General features: G+C 20.4%; 1 protein-coding gene across 1 annotated transcript; it reads right to left on the bottom strand.

Moving 5' to 3' along the window:
• On the bottom strand, window positions 1-19,206 carry LOC128960568 (serine/threonine-protein kinase haspin homolog). Its single transcript, XM_054306688.1, has 9 exons — window positions 19,187-19,206; window positions 18,670-18,867; window positions 18,419-18,588; window positions 18,270-18,331; window positions 17,967-18,204; window positions 17,807-17,912; window positions 17,638-17,744; window positions 442-736; window positions 1-379 (listed from the first exon to the last, which is right to left on the bottom strand). The coding sequence occupies exons 1-9, from the start codon at window positions 19,204-19,206 to the stop codon at window positions 1-3; spliced, it is 1,575 nt and encodes a 524-aa protein (XP_054162663.1).
• Window positions 19,207-19,496: the final 290 nt, after the last annotated feature.

Genomic DNA, 19,496 nt, shown 5'->3' with positions numbered 1-19,496 from the left:
TCATGAAAAGTCTTTAACAGCAAATCGGTTTTTCTGTATTTCAATTAAACTATCGTATTCACAATATATTAAAGCAGTTATTTGTTCGGCTAAAGGGTAATTAAATTTTAATTCAATTCTAAGTCCACCTCTTTGTAATGGAGATACATAACCACTTTTTGCAACGCCATCTGATAGGTCAGGTATGAAATTAAATGCAAATATTGAAAAACCTTCGGCAAATTCATCTTTTGTAATGTCACAAGTAGTATGGCTCAGCTGATTACTAACTTCAAATAAACTAAAGTATTCTCTAATATATTTATCATTTTGAAAGTCAGGTGTATACGGTTTATGCGGGTACTGTTGACCATTTAAATAACAAGCAATATGCCGTAAACTATAGTGTTTAAAATAAAATGGATTAAGTGTTTGAGAGCCGTTATAAGCATCATTACTAACAAATGATATATACAGCTTCTAGGTAGAACACCACTCTCAACATTATTCAAACAATAATCAATACTATCCTTTGGTATAGTACATGTTTTTACTTCACGGCGGGTAATAAAATATAGTGCAGGTTTATCTTCTTCAAGCATTTTATTATGTGCTAGTACTACTTGTGAATGAACAATTGACCGATGAATATAAAGTCTAGTATCTATAATGTTAACTTTTGGAACAATAGATTTATCATACATTAAGTAGAAATCGGGAGAGTTTGGATGTATTTTTATATTAATAGTTACACCACCTATTAGTGATTTTAATTGTTGAGATAAATCCAAATGTAATTTTCCATACAATTCAATATGACGGCTAACTGCTAGTTTTTTACCTTTTGGTGATAACCGTTTTTGTCGCTCTAAGTTATTGAGTTTTTATTCTATTTTCTGTTAAAAATAATGCTTTGTTTACATTATTATTATTTTGTAGTAAATCTTGTTGTTTAGGGAGAGTTATAGTAAAACTTGTATACAGTGTTTTTATACATCATTTTATTGGTTTTATATTCAAAAGTGAAATTAGTGTTATCAATGTTGTATAAAAAATAGAGGCTTTGAAAATATTATTTATATCACTCATTATCACCAAAATAGCCAAAAATATAGCCCATATTTAAAATCTAACAACGCTTATGATGCGCTTATCAATGACTTAACATGAATTTAGTTTAATGTTAAATATTGAAGAAAAAAATATATAAAATGATATTAAGCTTTACTAAAGAATTGTTAATGTATTAGACGTTTGTTACTAATATCACTAGTTTTTTAAACTTAAAACTCTTATATAAAGTATAATATATTACATTAAATTTAAAACTAAACATTTAAATGAAAACATTAAAATTTTGTCATATATTTTCTAAAGTCTATATTTTTATTCATTATATTTAATATTATTATTGATTAAAATCTACTTTAAATACTCTCTAATGTTTATTTAGATACTTTACTATAATTGTATAATTATATAATTCAATAAAAATTAAAATAATATTTTAATGTGAAAAAGGTAAATTAATAATATAATATATTGTATTATTTCTAAATCTAATTTAGTAAGTTGTAAATTTAAAATGAATTTTATTTGTAAAATTTAATACAAATTAAAAGTTTGTTTTATAAAATCTATAATTGTTTTTTAAAATTTCAACTTTAAATTTGGTTAAATCATTAATAAAGAAAATATAAGTATCAAAATCAAAATGACATCTTTTATGAATATAGACAAAATAGTGCTTAAAATATAAAAAATTGTAATTTTGAAATTTTTACTTTTTATTAGTATAGAGCATTAAAATGTAAGATTTTCTAAACTAGCATTATATCATTTAATGAACATGGTCAAAATGACCAAAATTTTAATTTTTGTTATAATAAAATGATTAATTTTAAATATGTATGTTTAGCATAATATAAGTTATATCAAATAATATTTATCAGAAATGAATATTTTGTTAATAATATTGAAATGTTGAGAAAACTCTAGCAATTAGGATATTTTATTATTTATATTATTATTTATACTATTATAATGACAGTAATTGATGTCATTAAAATTTGTTTATGGCAATGCTATCTAACATTCTCAACTGGTTTTAATACTGTAACTAATAAAGTTTTTAAGTTTTATTACTACAGTATTTATATTATAAAATATTTAATACATATTAAAAATAATATAAATGCAAAATTAAATATATGGTAAAGTTTTTTTTTAATATATATTTTTAATTACGCTTTATATATATTTCTTTATTTTAATTAATTAAATATACTGCATTTGTAATAATTTAAATAATATAAAAATAATAAATTTTTGTTTATAGAAAACATAATAATTTTGATAATCGGCTTATTATAGTTTTAAAAATTATTAATAAATATGCTATAAGTTATTTAAAGGTAAAGTTTTATATATTTAATTTTTAATATACGGTAAATTTCATATAATGTTTTAAAACTATAATACCATTTAAATAATGAGACTATTATTTCAATTAATATTGTAAAAAATATTTATATAAAAATTGAATTATAATATATAGAGATGTGAACTATGTTTTCAAATATTACGGTTCATTTATTTGTCTGTTTTTTCAATCAAAAAATTTTAATCCGTAAAATAAGTATTTTTGATAATATGCAGTATGAAAACCGGTTTATTGTATAATATTTAGTATAAATTATTGTAAAAACACACTGTATGTGGAATTACTTAATTTAAGTTTAGGAAAAAATTAAAATTTAGTTTTTCAAATTTTTATGGTTTAATTTTTATTAGCATTGTATTATAAAGTTAGAATATAAGCACATGAAACAAACAAAAAAATGATAGTATATAAAATTATTTATATATTTATTTTTAATTACTGTTTATTTTTTTAAAATTGAGAGACAGATAAATTGATTAAGTGTGAGATAAGCGGCAAATAATTGCTTTAAATTAGAAAATAAATGATAAATAATTTACAAATCAATGGAAAACCAGTATATAATGAATCTAAAGTTATAATTAATTGTATATTAGAAAATATTTTTTTAAGATATCTTATAAATGTTGGTAAATATTAACTATTAAAACCAAATAATGTTAAGAAATAAAAACTGATGTCTTATCATAACATTGAAGGACTGACCCAAAGATGAGTCAATGTTTGCTTTTAGAAGATAAACAAAAAACAAACGGATTGTATATCTATAGGACTTATGATATGCTCTTCTTATTGATGATCACTAAAACATCATTACATTTATTATACCGTACAGTAGTATAGAGTATATTATAATAATAAAAAAAAAACAAATAAAACAGATTTATAATATAAAATCATTTAAATTACATATAAAAATGTCATTCACAATACACACATATTTATACACATTTAATGTGCCATTATTTTTATCTTATGTCTTATTTTTTTATAAGTTATTTATGTAAATGACAAAAATATTTTTAATAATTAAGATGAATGATTTAGATTATATTTTATATAAAAATAGAATTCAATCTATTAAACATAAAAATTAATAATTTATTAAAAAAACAAAATAAAATAATTAATTTTAATATTGATCTATAAGTTGTCTTAATCTCTATTTATCAATCATTTATTCACTAAATTACTTCAAAATCTAATTTTATTATATTTTAAAAAATGAATTGTTAATTGTATGCAAAAACATTTTAACATTATTTATAGAAAGTTTATTACTTATATAATAATAAAACATGGTTTAGAATATATACTATAAGATTAAAATTAAACATAAATTTACACATCGTATATACGTATAATAAATATTATATTTTATTATAATAATATATATTATAATAATATTTATTTAATAATAAAATAAACTTTTGAATGTTGAGATTACATAGCATTAAGTCGTGCAAACAAAAATAGCTAATGAATTGATTTTCAGACTTCAGTACTACAAAAATTAAGTGATTAACACATTCATTACTTTTCATGTAATATATATATAAATATTTATTATAAATCATAACAGTTTTTAATATAATAAAAATCAATAAAAAAATTCAAAAGTCACGAATTATTGTTATTATGTTTAATACGGTAATTGAAATTATTTCTATCAACTCTACATATATTAAATTCATTCAAATTGTGAACATAATTATAATCCATTTTCTCAAACCGTTTATTTTATGTGTTGTGTTTTATTTATAATTTAGTATATATTTAATAATTATAGAAAAAATGTAAATAAATTTTAATTAACAACATATGATTTCTTTAAGAAACTTATAGAAGTTATTATATATTTTTATATGCAATCGACAGAAAAATTAATAAATATTGTATTACTATTATTTATTAATATTTATAAATAAATAAATCTGATTTAATTATAAGTAATTTAAAGTTAGTTAATATGTGATAAACAATACTTTAGCAGTTGTAAGTTAAAACTTTATTATTATTATTGACATTTAAATATTATGCAATATTGTAAATCATTATTTCGATATTATACTAATTAATATTTTACTGGTTTTTAATATAAATGTGCTTAAAAACTAAGTTTTTAAAATTAAATGAAAAACATTTGGACATAACAACTATACATAACACTTTTAAAAATTGTTTTTTAAAAATTGTTTTTTAAAAATTGTGATAAAATAAATAAATAAAATTTATGAATGAGCGAATAAATAAATAAAAATAAGAAAGAAAGAGAGAGAGAGAGAGAGAGAGAAAGAGAGAGAGAGAGAGAGAGAGAGAGAGAGARAGAGAGAGAGAGAGAAAGAAAGAAAGAAAGAAAGAGAGAGAGAGAGAGAGAGAAAGAGAGAGAGAGAGAGAGATTATATATTTAAATTTATAATTTAAAATAAAAAACTATTGTACATATTTCATGTCTAATAAATCTTTATTAATACTATTCAAAATTATTTTTCATTTTTAATTCAATGACTTGTGAATTGAAAACGTTTCTTAATAAACACGACTACATGAGGACCAGCAGCTGTACCGCACATGTAGTTAACAAATATATAAATCAGTTTTTATGACAAGTTGTCAATGGGTTAATGTCTTCAAGAATTTTATATAATCGAAGATTTTCCAAAATTTAACTTAAAAGTGATTTTTTTAATGATATCTACAATTAAATTACAAAAATGTCTGAGTATTTCATTTTTTATTTGACAACTTAAACCACTCATTGACATTATTGCACTAAAAGTTATTGCTATATTTTTAATCATGATTTTAAAATATTTTTTAGTGATAAAAAATTTAAATTTTAGTAAGAATTTAGTTGATTTTGTTAGTGTTTAAATTATAATTTTTAACACTATTTACTAAACATTTCTTAGATAATATAGTAAATGGAGTTTTACTAATCAGTAAAAATTTTCATTAATAGATAAGTCAACTTCAAGTTAATTAATGGGCAAAAATGTTTTTAAATAACATTAAATATAATCATTTTAAATATATTTATTTTAAACTAATGTATAGTTTGTATATAATTTAATTGATTTTATTATCTACTTTATATAAGTTAGTAATGTATATTAATTTTTTATTAAACAAATAAATCTTAAGTATATTTATAAACAACATTTAGAATATTTTTAAGAAGAAAACAATGATTTTTATTGTTAAAACTCATAATAATTTAATTTTAGTGCTATAATACAATATACTGTATTAATATTATTAAAAAAAAATTAATTAATATTTTTCTTTCAGTTTCTTTAAGATTTAAATAATTTGTTTTTATTTTATTAGACTGATATGACTTTAATTTATACTAATGTATATAAAAAGAAAAAACATAAACATAAATCTTACAATAAATATATAAATATCAAATACATAACACATAAGAATTGTATGGTATAAAACAACTCCATATAAATATAATGTTATCAATATATAAATTTATACGGTATATAAAAACTTTATCAAATATATATATATACTGTATATAATTTTATTGAATATCTCTAGAGTGACTGTCAATATACCGCACACATAGCCATTATTATTGTGTACTGTTATTGCTATTACTGTTATGTCTGTGTAATAAAATTGTGTTTATTATTGGTTTGTAATTCATCATAAAAGTAATGATGAGAAAAGTGTTACTCAAAGCAATTTTCACTTATTGGACAATATCTTAGTTGTCTCCTAATGATTGTCGTAAAATCTATACACATAAAAAATAAACATATCTTTTCATCTATTTTATTGAAATTTGAAACCTATTATGAATGACTCTTCAAATAAATCGATGAAAAGGTAATATTTTATATTATAGATATTATATATATCGATACACTTTAAGACAAATATAAAAGTTATGAGACATATATATGTATATATAAATATTGATTATGACTTTCGTTTTTAATAAAATATTATAAACGAAAGTCATAATCAATAGACAAAAAGAGTACTGTATATAAAATTATATAATACATAGTTATGCATAGTCTGTATCTAATCTACTTTTTTCATCCCTTAAATGATAATCGATTTTAAAACACTTTTCTATGTATTATAAAAAATTATGCAAAGATTTTACGACTAAATTCTAAATCAAAATCAATATTATTTTATCTAATTTTTGTATTTTTTTAAAATATAATTTTGCAAAATATAATATATACTATTTTATATAAATATTTCATTGTTTATTTTATTTGCTAAACTATATATATATTAATTTTGCATCAAACTTACAAATAGATGTTTTTATTGTAAATTATATTAAATACATTTTATTACATAAATGACAATATATTGAATAAATATTTGTTTTCACTAATATTTATTTATAGTTTTTAAATATATTTTTATTTAAAATTCATACAATTGATTACAAAAAATTAATATACAAATACATCATAGTTTATCAATTTTACTATAATTTTGCTAATGATCTATTGTTATTATATTTTTAGTTTACAATAATATAAATTTATATATAAATATTAACACATATCTACAGTGACAGCAAACAAAATGGCAACGAGTTTGAAATTAATTTTAAGCTGTAATATATTATTTAAAAATATGAATTATATATCAAACAGTAATATATTTATCAAAAAACTGTTTTTTACATATATTGAGTATCATATAATGTCTGGTGTGTTGTTATCACCTTCAGTAGTGGGTGACCCTTCCACTACTTTTCCGCTCAACAATATTCATAATATATGATAATTTGAGATTTTAAAAAACTATATATTGTAAAAATTGTTAAATACATAATCAGTGATATGTATATTACTACAAAAGATAAAAAAAATATTTAAAAAATAATTTTTAATGCAAATAATATCGCTGGACATCAAGCCAGATCTGGTTAAAAAACAAGTTTACGTACTTAACGTTAAACATAGAGAACCCCTTTAATAAAACTACGCCATGAAATTTGTATGAAAGCTAATATAATAGATAAAAGTATGAAAAAGTGGTCACCAATGACGAGGCATGAATTTTCATGTAAAATATCTGCCGAATATAATGTATTTATTACCGAAAAAGATGATAACGTAATGATAACAATTGCTGTGGAAAACCGTCAAAACTAAGTGGAAGCGCTTTCCTCTATAAGACATACAGAATGCGCTATTTTTTATTTTTAAAAATTATTATCTTATATTTAAACATATGGGTGATCATATTAAACTCATTAGACATTTAAAATAAATTTAATTTAATTGTTATTTAAGATCAAACTCGTTACCATTTTGTTTGCTGTCACTGTATAAGTACTATAATATAAATATTGTCGGAAGGTTTACCCAATTTTAAATATAATTTATTTAATAACTAAAAATGATTAAAAAATTATAATATTTGGCAACCGTTTTATTGATCTTCGCCTAACAATTAGGTAAATGAGCAATGTCATTTTTGAAGACCTTATGTTTTTAATGTGGTAATCAAGGACAAATATATTGCCACTCGGTTGACATAACTTTAAATTTTTAATTATTAGTTTTACCAAAATTAGCTTTGGTACTCAATATTATTTGTCATTCAATTTTTAATAAAAATATTAAAAAATTGAAAACATCTAAACAATCATTTAGTCGATTACTTTATAATAGAATATTTTGTCATGGTGATTTATCATTGCAACATTTAAATAATCATTATAGTTAAAAAATTATGTTTAGTGAAATTTGAATGTCTTGCAAAAATGACAATAATTTGTAAATTACAGAAAAATTTTAATCAATTAATTATAAAATTTAAGGACAAATAATCGACTTTTTTAATTAAAAAATTTAATATTTATTATTATTAGTAATTGCAGTAATTTTGTATAGTTTAGTCGACAGTAATTATATTATATACTTATATTTTATGTTCATTTCATAATTGTATAATATTTAACTTATATTTATATATTTAATGTTATAATATCATATTTAGGTGTTTCACAAAACATTTAAACAAATTAATATATAATTATATAATATATTAAAAATAAAAAATATTGGTCTCTATTTATAAAAATGAATGCCATTGTGTTTTGAATAAAATATTTTTGGTGTTGTTATCCAAATATAAGACTCATATTAACTAAAATATTAATATAAAGTAATATCAAATAAATTTGAGGGGAGAGTGGCTTTCAGTTGCTTATGATTGGGAAGTACTGTACTTTATGTACTTTATAATACACAAAGAGAAATGTAAATAAATGACAACATTTTCATATAGACTATACAGAGACAGACACCGGAACCGTAGGGAAACGGTATGTCTCGGATCACAATCAATGGTTTGGCACATAATGTACAGTAAATTGTATACTTAGTATAAACTTTCCTCTATTGCAATCATTTTTAAGTTTATTTGATAAATAAATAATAAGCATTGAATTTTTAAAAATTAAGTTATATTTCTAGTATTACTAAAACATAATTATATAAGTATGGATTATAATTATAGTTATAAATATATATATATATATATATATTATAATAACACAATAATATCTTTGTATTCATAACCATATATGCCATATAAAAACATATAGACATTAAATTGTGATCTTGTATTGTATGATTGTTTGTTTATATAAAAATATTTTAGTTTTATATGAATTTATATGGAAACTTAAAAATTAATATAAGTATTAGTTTTTTTACTTTTTTAAAGATTTAATGCAAATAATTTAATTTTTACTTTAAAAGGAAGATAAAGTCAATTAAAGTTTCTTTATTTTTTTCAGTAAATAAATGCCTGAATACACATACATTACGAATGAGTAAATCAATGGATACAATGAAAGAGAAAAGTCATAAAAAGTTTGAATAGATTTTACTTTAATATCAACAAAAAGGAAATGATATAAAACACAAAAATTTTATATAAAATTTATATTTATAATATCTATTAATATATGCAAATCTAAACGTTTGGAATTTTTAGTATGCATTTGACTTGAAAAAAGTTTAACAAAAATACAATTTGAAAAAAATAAAAAATAGAAGGAAAAGCATTTACCAGAAAAATACTGTAAATAACATCTGATTTACATATTTGTTGTAAACCTTTTGAATGATTAGTAAAACATTTCAAATGCTGTTTCAACTATTCGTTTCAATAGTTAATGCAAAACATTATATTAACCGATGTTTGCCATCAAATAGTGTGAGTGTTTGTCAATAATATATACACACGAAATATATTGTCAGAAAAGGAGTATATTATTGTAGACAACTTTGAGAACCGAATATATATATAAGTTTTACTGAAAATCAATGCGTGAAAAAAGCAATTTGTTTTGCATTGAAATTGAAGAGAGAGAGAGAGAGAGAGAGAGAGAGAGAGAGAGAGAGAGAGAGAGAGAGAGATTTAGGTACCAAAACAATTGGCAGAGTTGTATGAATAGAGACCCCATAGGGATTGTAATGATGATATTGGATGTGAGATTACTATGCATACCAGTGCTACACAATGTGTAGTACACATACAAACAAATGTCTATAGATAAGCAAAAAATATTATATAATAAATGAGAGACACGTTTCCTCACATAACTATTATTTGCAACAAATTTTAAATAATTTTACAAAACTATTACATAAAACTAATTGTCTTTTAAGTTGAATATCAATTGCTTAAAGGTATGCCTCAAAGTTATGGCATCACATACTGAGAGATAGCCGCACATTGAGTTAATCCCGTGTTTAGGCGTGAAAATCGTAGTGAACCTTATATTACAAGTTTGACACTCTATGCCTTTACTTAAAGGCACACTATTTAGCCATTTATACCGCACAGGTAGGCAAGTGAAGCCCAGAAACATTTCTATTGAAATATTCATCACACTATAATTGCATTGTTATGGTATGACTAGTATTTGTGTAACACGTGCTGAGACTACGGTTTCCAATCGTTTTGAATAGAAATGGCATTTTTTGTGGCACCTCTTGTGTTACAAACTCTTCAAACTATATATGTCTTTGTATTTTATATCTTAAGTTTGCATTTCTTTTGCTGACAGATCTGCTGAACCATACATTCAACACAACATAACATATGCTGTCCTTTTTGTTGCCACGACTTAACGTTTTATTTTTTTTCTGAAACTAACTATAAATGTGTTTAAAAGCAATTCAAATAATTTTTGCTTTTTATGTACATTTGTGCTGATATGTAGCATAAATTTGAAGGAATGCTATCATCACTGTTATGGGTTAACCCCTAGTTTACACTTACAGAAAAAGAAAACAAAATACTTGTAAAATAAAATGAAAAAATATTTTTTCATAAAATATCAAAAAAATATCGAAAAAACAAACAAAATATATTGTCATAATGTGAACACATTTTGTTTTTTAATTGTGAGGTTTGTTCTCAAACACACCATTAATGTACAGACGATGAAAGTTAACTCAAAAATCAAATATTTAGTGAATATATTAGTTTAAAATTTATTTATTTTTTGTTGAGATTGATTTGCAAAATGCATCTCATTTTTGACATTTATTATCAGTGATTATTCAATAGTTTCTGTTATTGTAATTTCAATTACTTATATATTTTGATAGGAATTTCAAAAACCCTCACTTCAAGTATTATATATTGAATTTATGTAATAACTTTATATGAGAAATATATACAGTATATTATATTTAATATACTGTATATTAAACATCTATTAAGACATTACATGTGAGGTAAAGCATAGTAAATAAAGATAAGGATGTAATACTTTATTAAATAATGAATTTGATTTTATTGACAACTTATTTGATATGAAAAAAACTAATTTGAAGTTTGACACGAAATCTCTTAATTAGTTTTTACTTTAAATTCTTATTAAATTATTTGTTAATGAGATATACAGTCTTTAAATGTTGAATTCACATTCAGAGTCACATGAAATTAATATATATATATTATAATTATAATTTTTTAAGTTAAAAAACCTTATTTGACTTAAATCCTAATAGTCTAACAAAACTATTTTGTGATTATACAGTACAATACTACAGTATAGTAAAAATTTTCTAATGCATTATACTGTACTATAATACCAATACCATTAACTAAAAAAAGTGTTAAAAACCATTATGTTTTTATTATAATTTTATCACAAGTCTATTGTTTAGCAAACAAAATATTAATATCAAAATATTTGACACTTTTATAATGCAATGAATAAAAATATTAAGACAATAGTGTTGTCGACATCTGCTATATTATAAACCATAAAACGGATGACAAGGCAAAGCATAGGCCTCTGGGCGCTCACATATCATAAAGTCACTGATGATTTTACTCATTATATTTTCATTAAATATTATATATCAAAAAAACTTACTGTAATAATATAGTATCAACAAAAATTCCCATTTTATCGATGTCTCAAATCTTTTTTTATATAGAATTTATCATATAATATATGGTTATAAATAAAATCACATTAGATGTCGTTTTATCATTAATTATCATTAACTTTAAAATAATGATATTTTTTGGAGTCAAACAAACTAATTATTTGCTAACTTTTTGCTATGTCTTCATATTATATTACATATGTAACAAATACATTAATATATTAAATTTATAAATAAAAAATATTAAGAATTAAAAACATATAAATGTTGTCAATTGATACGATATATTGTAAGTACATTTTTTTGGTGTGTTTTTCATGAAACCTCAAATAAAAATCAATTTATTTATCATTTCATTTAAACTACTGTATTTATATTTGTATAAATGTACATATTTTAGATAATTATTTATAAAATATTTTTACGATACAATATTAACTTTTATAGACTAAAATATATTTCATTTTTTACATAACATCATACATGTCACACGAAATGTCATAAACTATAATATAAATATAAGATAGATATTAATAGAAGTTTTAAAATGTATTATTAATAAAATAGTTAAAATTATAATATAATAACTTCATTTATTTTATGCTAATAATGATATTATATTGTTAATTTAATTACTGTATACTGTATTGCACAATATTATTATGTCACACTAATATTAATAGTAATTTAAATAATATTATATATACAGTATATACTTCTAACTATAAGGTGTTTTCATACATCAACTCTATGAGTCTAACTTAATAAATTTTATTTTTATTTTTTGTAATTTTAATAAACTAAATAAAATGATTTGAAACTTAAACTTGTATCAAAATTTAAAAATATAATTTTGTTAATTGAAAAATTGAATTTAAACACTTTAAAAAATAACTTTTATATTTTACAAATTTTATTATTTAAGTAAAAATAAATTTTATATTTAAATTATATTATTTTTTACAAATTTTTCAGTAAAGTAATTAAATTACAACTAAAATTTAATGATAGATCAATATCTACAAGTTATAAAATGTATTTATCATTTAAATTAAATTTTGCCAGAAATACATATACTTTATTTTAAATATAATTTAATTTTTTACAAATACTTAACAAAAATTTTAATATATACTATATATATCAAAATAATTTTTCTGATTATAAAACTATCGATATATACTGTATATATTTATTAAAAACCAAAAAAAATAATTGTAAATAAGACTTTGACCTAAAATATGCTGTAATTTTTTTGTTACATTTGTTAGGAATGCAAAACAAAACAAAATATATATAAAGTCTAGTCTCAAGAGTCAATCAAAATCACTGTTAATGTCATATATTTTTTCTCATTGATGTGTTATCAGTCTGTCAGACACTGCAATCACTGATTTTTTTAGTGGAAAACACTCATCAATAATAAGTTTGCCTTTTATTCTGAATACTCTTTTTTATATTTTGGTACAAATGTATGAATAATATTCTATAATAAGTCAAATATTTTTTATAATACATTATATTCATTCAATCTTTTATTATTTTTGTAGTGTAATTCAAATGCAAAATCAATGAAATCAGTAATTCAAAAAACTAATGCATTACTAAAAACACTAAATAAAATATTATGCAATATTTTTTAATATATACAGTATATAATATATATATATACCTCATTTATTTAATGTTTATGTATAACATTAATAAAGTCTTAAATTAAGCAATAATACTATTTTTAAATGTTAATAATGTCTAATAAAAACTGATATCATATTCTGTAATACAGTAAATAAATCTAATAATAAATTGATGTAAACCATTAAAATAATATAGTATTTTTGTATTAAGATTAAAATCTCATTAAACAAACAAAATAAATTTTCTATATATTGTGTAATATTTTATATAACATTTGATTCAATATTTTTTGGATTTATATTATTTGGCTGATTTTATATACAATAAAACCATAAAAAATAGAAATAAATAAGTTATATATTTTTATAAACCCAAGAGAGTGCCATAAATCATAGATAATAATGACATTCAAATTTATATATTAAAGAAAGTGATATATAAGTCATATTCGCTAAAAATTGTATTACTATTGTATTAAAGTCATTGATATTTTATTTGTGAAAACTTATAGTTGAGTCAATAATGCAATTTTAATAGTTAAAATATTTTTTTATAAATATAAGTTTATAATGATTTTATTACAATATATATACAGTATATATTATAAGTGTTTATAAATAAATGAAATAATTGTATTAATGTTTGGTATTTTTCAATTTTATTATTAGAATATTAATAAATTAATATAAAAAAGACATTAATTAAATAATTATATATGAAAAATTATAATGTATTTAACAAGAATTTTTTAAAATTTTATAATAAATATATCCAATATTTATATTGTAATTTACGCAATTGATTATTTTTATTAAAAAGTTACTTTTATATTAATATTTAAAAATAAATAATCTTTTAGTTAGAAATATTTAATATAACTTATATATTTACTATGATTATATTGTAAGAAATTTATAAAAAAAATATAAATGTTAAGATAGTCAATTAACATTATAAATGTTGTGAATTACACTAGGGGTGGTTCACATATTACGTTTTCACTTGAGGGGAGGGGGATTGGCCAAAGCAAACTTTTGCGAAAAAGGAGGGGAGGGGTAGAGACTTTAAAAACGTTCGCATTTAGATATTTTATTTCTTAGTGGTGGGGAGTAAGCAGTTAGGGAAATGCAAACGTAATTTATTTAAATGACTACATGCGAACAATTGCGAACATAGGTCAGGGAGTGGGTCTAGATTTCTTAAAAAGTGCGAACGTAATATGTGAATCGCCCCTTATGTGATTACATTTTATATCTGTGTTTCGTTAATCCATCACAAATGATAAATATTTTAAATATAGTTAATAACTTGTTTTCATTCATTATTTTAACTAATTATTTGTTGGGAATAATTGAATATAATGTATGGCTTAATATTACTATTTAAATAATATATTCTTGAAAATAAAAAATACAAATATTACATATAAAGTATTTTTTATTATACTGTAATAGTATAGCGTATATATTTATTTATATATATCATATATTGTGTTCAGTATTTATGTGACAAATTTTATTTTAAGTCAAATGAATTTTATCTGAACGTCTTTTTCCTTATGAAATAAATTTTTAGATATCAATGAAATGAAAAACATTTTTAGTTTACCTAAAGCTAAGGTTAGATGTTTTTATTGATGTCATAAAAATAGGAAAAGAAATAGAGATAAAGAGAGAGAGAGAGAGAGAGAGAGAGAGAGAGAGAGAGAGAGAGAGAGATTTCACAGATCAACAGTGATTTCATAGAGAGACTACTTATTTCTAATAAATTGTCATTTCTTTGACCATAATTTATAGCAATTTTATGACACCTATTCATGAATATCTCTATCAATATAAATATCTATAGTTTGCCAAATAAACTAAATCCCTGAAAAAGTAAAGTCAACAATAAAATAGTTTTTTGGCAAACGATAGCCATCTAAATGCGAAACTAAGAAGTTTATGACTGAATATTTATATTATATTTATCAATCGTTTTGTAAACTAATGTGTTATGCTATGCACTACTGTATCAATTAAACTACTGTTTGTTTGAACAGATTTATTATGATATATTCAAACAATTTTATATATACTATATATTATAGTATATAGTATATAATACAACAATTGATTACTATATTATCTGCAAAAAATTTTATGCCGAGTGATGTAAAAATTTAATATAACTAAATTATTATATTCACAATATAACAATATTTTTTAAATAATATTAAAATACAGTATTTTAATATTTTTTAAATAATATTAAAATACAGTATTTTAATATTTTTCGGATTGTTATTTTTGTTTAATACATTTGTATTAAATAATGATTAATGTTAGGAAATTATATGTACAATAAATGTAAATTTTTATGACAATTACAAAAATGGGTTTATATCAAGTGTTTATTAAAATTAGTATAAAATCAATAAATAGGAAATTAGTAAATCTGTGTCATTAGATAACTTGTATTTGACTAATCATTAGCATTGCATCACTGCTTTTCATATCTAATAATTTTATTTTGAATATAATCAAAATTACATTGAAATTTCACATCACATATAATACAGTATTGACATTTTCATAAATTATATATATATATTCATATATTGTATTTATAAACATAGGATTTACGATTACAATAATTTGTTTGTTGCAAATACATTGCATAACACAAATTACTTGTAACTATTAATAGATTACTTGCAAATAAACTAGTTATTAGCATCAATTGAACTGAAAATCATTTAAATTTTAATAATTATTTTTTTATATAAACATAAATATAATTATAATTTTTATTTGTTAGAAATATGATACTACTATTATAGCTGTAAAAAATAAAGTTATCATTAAAAATGTTTTTTTATCAAATATATTATTAAATAAATATATAATTTATAATTAACATTAAATCAATTAAATGTAAAGATAATTTTATTTTATTTTATTATTTTTCTTAAAAGTCTTATAAATAAATATTCAATATAGTTAAATAAATATTGTATTATAAATAACTATATTGTATAACTAAAAATAATGAAATTAAAGTATTTATCATAAAATTATATAATGTTAAAATTGATTTATATAAATAAAAATAAAACAAAATGATATATCCTATTTAATATAATTGTTTCTATATGTTTTTATGTATCATAATTAACATTTATAACAAATTTTAATCCAAAAAAGTATAATATCTGCTAACATATACAATGCATTAATGTTTTAATATAAATTGATTGAATATTTCATTAGTATATACAGTAGAAGTAAAGTACTGTAATATATAATAATATCTCATCTAACGGTAATTACTTAATCATTTTTTATATCTAAACTGTACTAATAATAAATTAAAAATTATTTTATACTATATTAACAAAATTACTAAATATAAACAAAAATATAAATATTTTTATATTAATTGTTGGTATTAATTATATAAATAAATAAATACTATATTTAATCAAATCTATTATATTTTTATTTTTATTTAATAAAGATTATTTATTTAAAACATAAGATATCATAAAGTAAATAAAAATTATGTAATATAAATATTATTGCTTAAAATTGATGTTGGTCAATTAATCAGTTTATATTATAAGCATTTTAAATCTATTCTCAATGGATTAATTAACTATTTAGTGATATAATAAAAGTATCAGTAAAGTACTGCATAAGTAAAAATATATATTAAAAATTTCATTATTGTTAATTGGCTACCATATCATTTGACAAATATTACAATAAAAATATATACAAAATTACATTATTTGTAATAAATTGCATAAAATTATCAATAAATTAATATATTTATTAAAGAATTCATAATTTGATTAAATAAAAGCATAGCTTAGCATAAAATAATATTATTTGTGACATCTATTGGCAATGAGATACACAAAATCCTCAATTTATAACTATTAATAATTGAGAGTTAATTTAATAATAATAATATAGACTATTATAAAATAATATAATTTCATAAAATACTGTATTTTAAAATTAAACAATAATCTTTGATATCAAGTTAGAAATTTTTAGATAAATATTTAATAATATAATCATTAATAATCATAATTTCAAAGTTTAATGAAATCAATTTCTTGCAATGAGTTTTTAGTCTTCAATGTTTGATAAATGTATTTAATCTGATATCTACTTCTTTGGTCACTTGAAGTGATGATTATCTGAGATTTCAAAAGTCTTCTGCATATAAATAACAACCAATTAATGTTAGTTTTTGGACAAAATTGACTCCAATTTTTTCTAACAAAAAAATTATTATAATTAATATATAAAACTATAAAATGAAAATTATGATCATTTACTTAGTTAGAGTAACCATTGATTTATAAGTCCTGTCCTGAGCCGACAATTTAGTTGTTGGCGTGAATACCATAACATTTGTTAAGTCTTTACAATAAACTGTATTATCTATTGATAGACTGTTAGTAATTTTTATTCATATATTTATAAATTTAATAAAACCAATTGTAATCCTTGAAAAAGTTGTGTCAATTATAGTGGCTTTCAGTCCTCGACTCTCAACATAATAATGTTTGCAATTATGGATGAAATGAATTTTATCGCAATTAGTTTCACTAATTATTATATTTGAATCGTGAAGATCCCTGTGCTCAAAGTCAAACCTGGCCTCAGCCACAGCTAATCCTATGATGACTTGTCTTAAAACACTAAGCAATTGCTTTGCATTTATACTTTTATCCTATAAATTAAAAAATGTTTTAATATTTGTTACATTTATTTTTTTAAAAAAAATAGATGTATAACTTCTATGACTTTCCATAGAGACTGTCCTCCAAATGTCATTATGATTACAGCATATTCATGAGCTATTGATTTATTACAAGTATTTAAATTAATTAATTGTTTGCAATTATAAAAATTAATAGTTAATAACTAATTTTCATAATACATACGAAATGTATTCAAATTATGAAAATCGTTTTTGATTTGCATTAACTCAACGTTGGGATTATCGATACAAAAATATTGTGGTATTTGTCCGCAAACCAAATACTTTGATAAAACTCGAGGAAAACAATTGGTACTAAAGTCGACGGATGAAGAGTTTAAAGTCGATAGAGTTCTGTATATAATTCAACATATATTTAAAAATTAGTTATATATTTGAAATAAAAATATATCTAATTTTTATGATATTAATTACTGGCTTATCTGAAATTCATTAAAGATATCTTCAAATGTAGTTATAGATCCCGACTCTGAATTGTCGAGTTGTTGTATTAGTTGACCACTTAAGGCACGAATCACTTTTAAGACAACCATTTGATTATTACTTTTATCAAATGCCTTAAATATTTCAGAGTAAGAGCCGTAATCAAAACGTATGACATCACTAAATGAACTGTCAGTTTAAATTAAAGACAATTAATATTATATTATATATTAAATTATATATTTATATATTAATATTTTCAGATTTGTTGTTCAAACCTTTGTTTGAAAACTTCATCAAATGTCTGAATTGATTGTTGATTACAAAATTCAAGCAATAATTTACGATATTTATCCAATTGATTAGTTTTAATAAGTTTATTGATTACATTATACTTATTAATTAACTGTACTTTTTCAATATCTTCTGTTTGTTTCAAATTCTATATGCGATTAACATAACAATTATGTATTTAACAAAATTTCAATTTGTTTTATTTATACTTTACATTTTCATCTGTGTAATCATAATTGAGTAATTTATATAAATTTTGCAACCAACTAAACATTTTGATGAGTCTAATCAATTTATTTATACAGTAAATATAATTATAACCAATAAAGTAAAAAATTATTTAAAAAGTTTATTTGATTTAAATCTCGTGTAATTTATATTTATAAAAAACATTTTGTCGTCACAACTCATCAGATAGAGTACTCCAATCACTGTAATAATATTTACAGTAATTGTTAACAAATTATGCTTTTTTGTTATAATTTTATAAAATTAATTTAATATTAGCTATTATATAATTGTAT

This window comes from Oppia nitens, unplaced genomic scaffold (genome assembly GCF_028296485.1).
Source record: "Oppia nitens isolate AA-2021 unplaced genomic scaffold, nextdenovo-longstitch-racon4-pilon3 scaffold13_pilon_pilon_pilon, whole genome shotgun sequence".
NCBI lineage: Eukaryota > Metazoa > Arthropoda > Arachnida > Sarcoptiformes > Oppiidae > Oppia > Oppia nitens.
The sequence above is the reverse complement of the archived record's forward strand: the minus strand, read 5'-3'. Positions and strand labels throughout refer to the sequence as shown.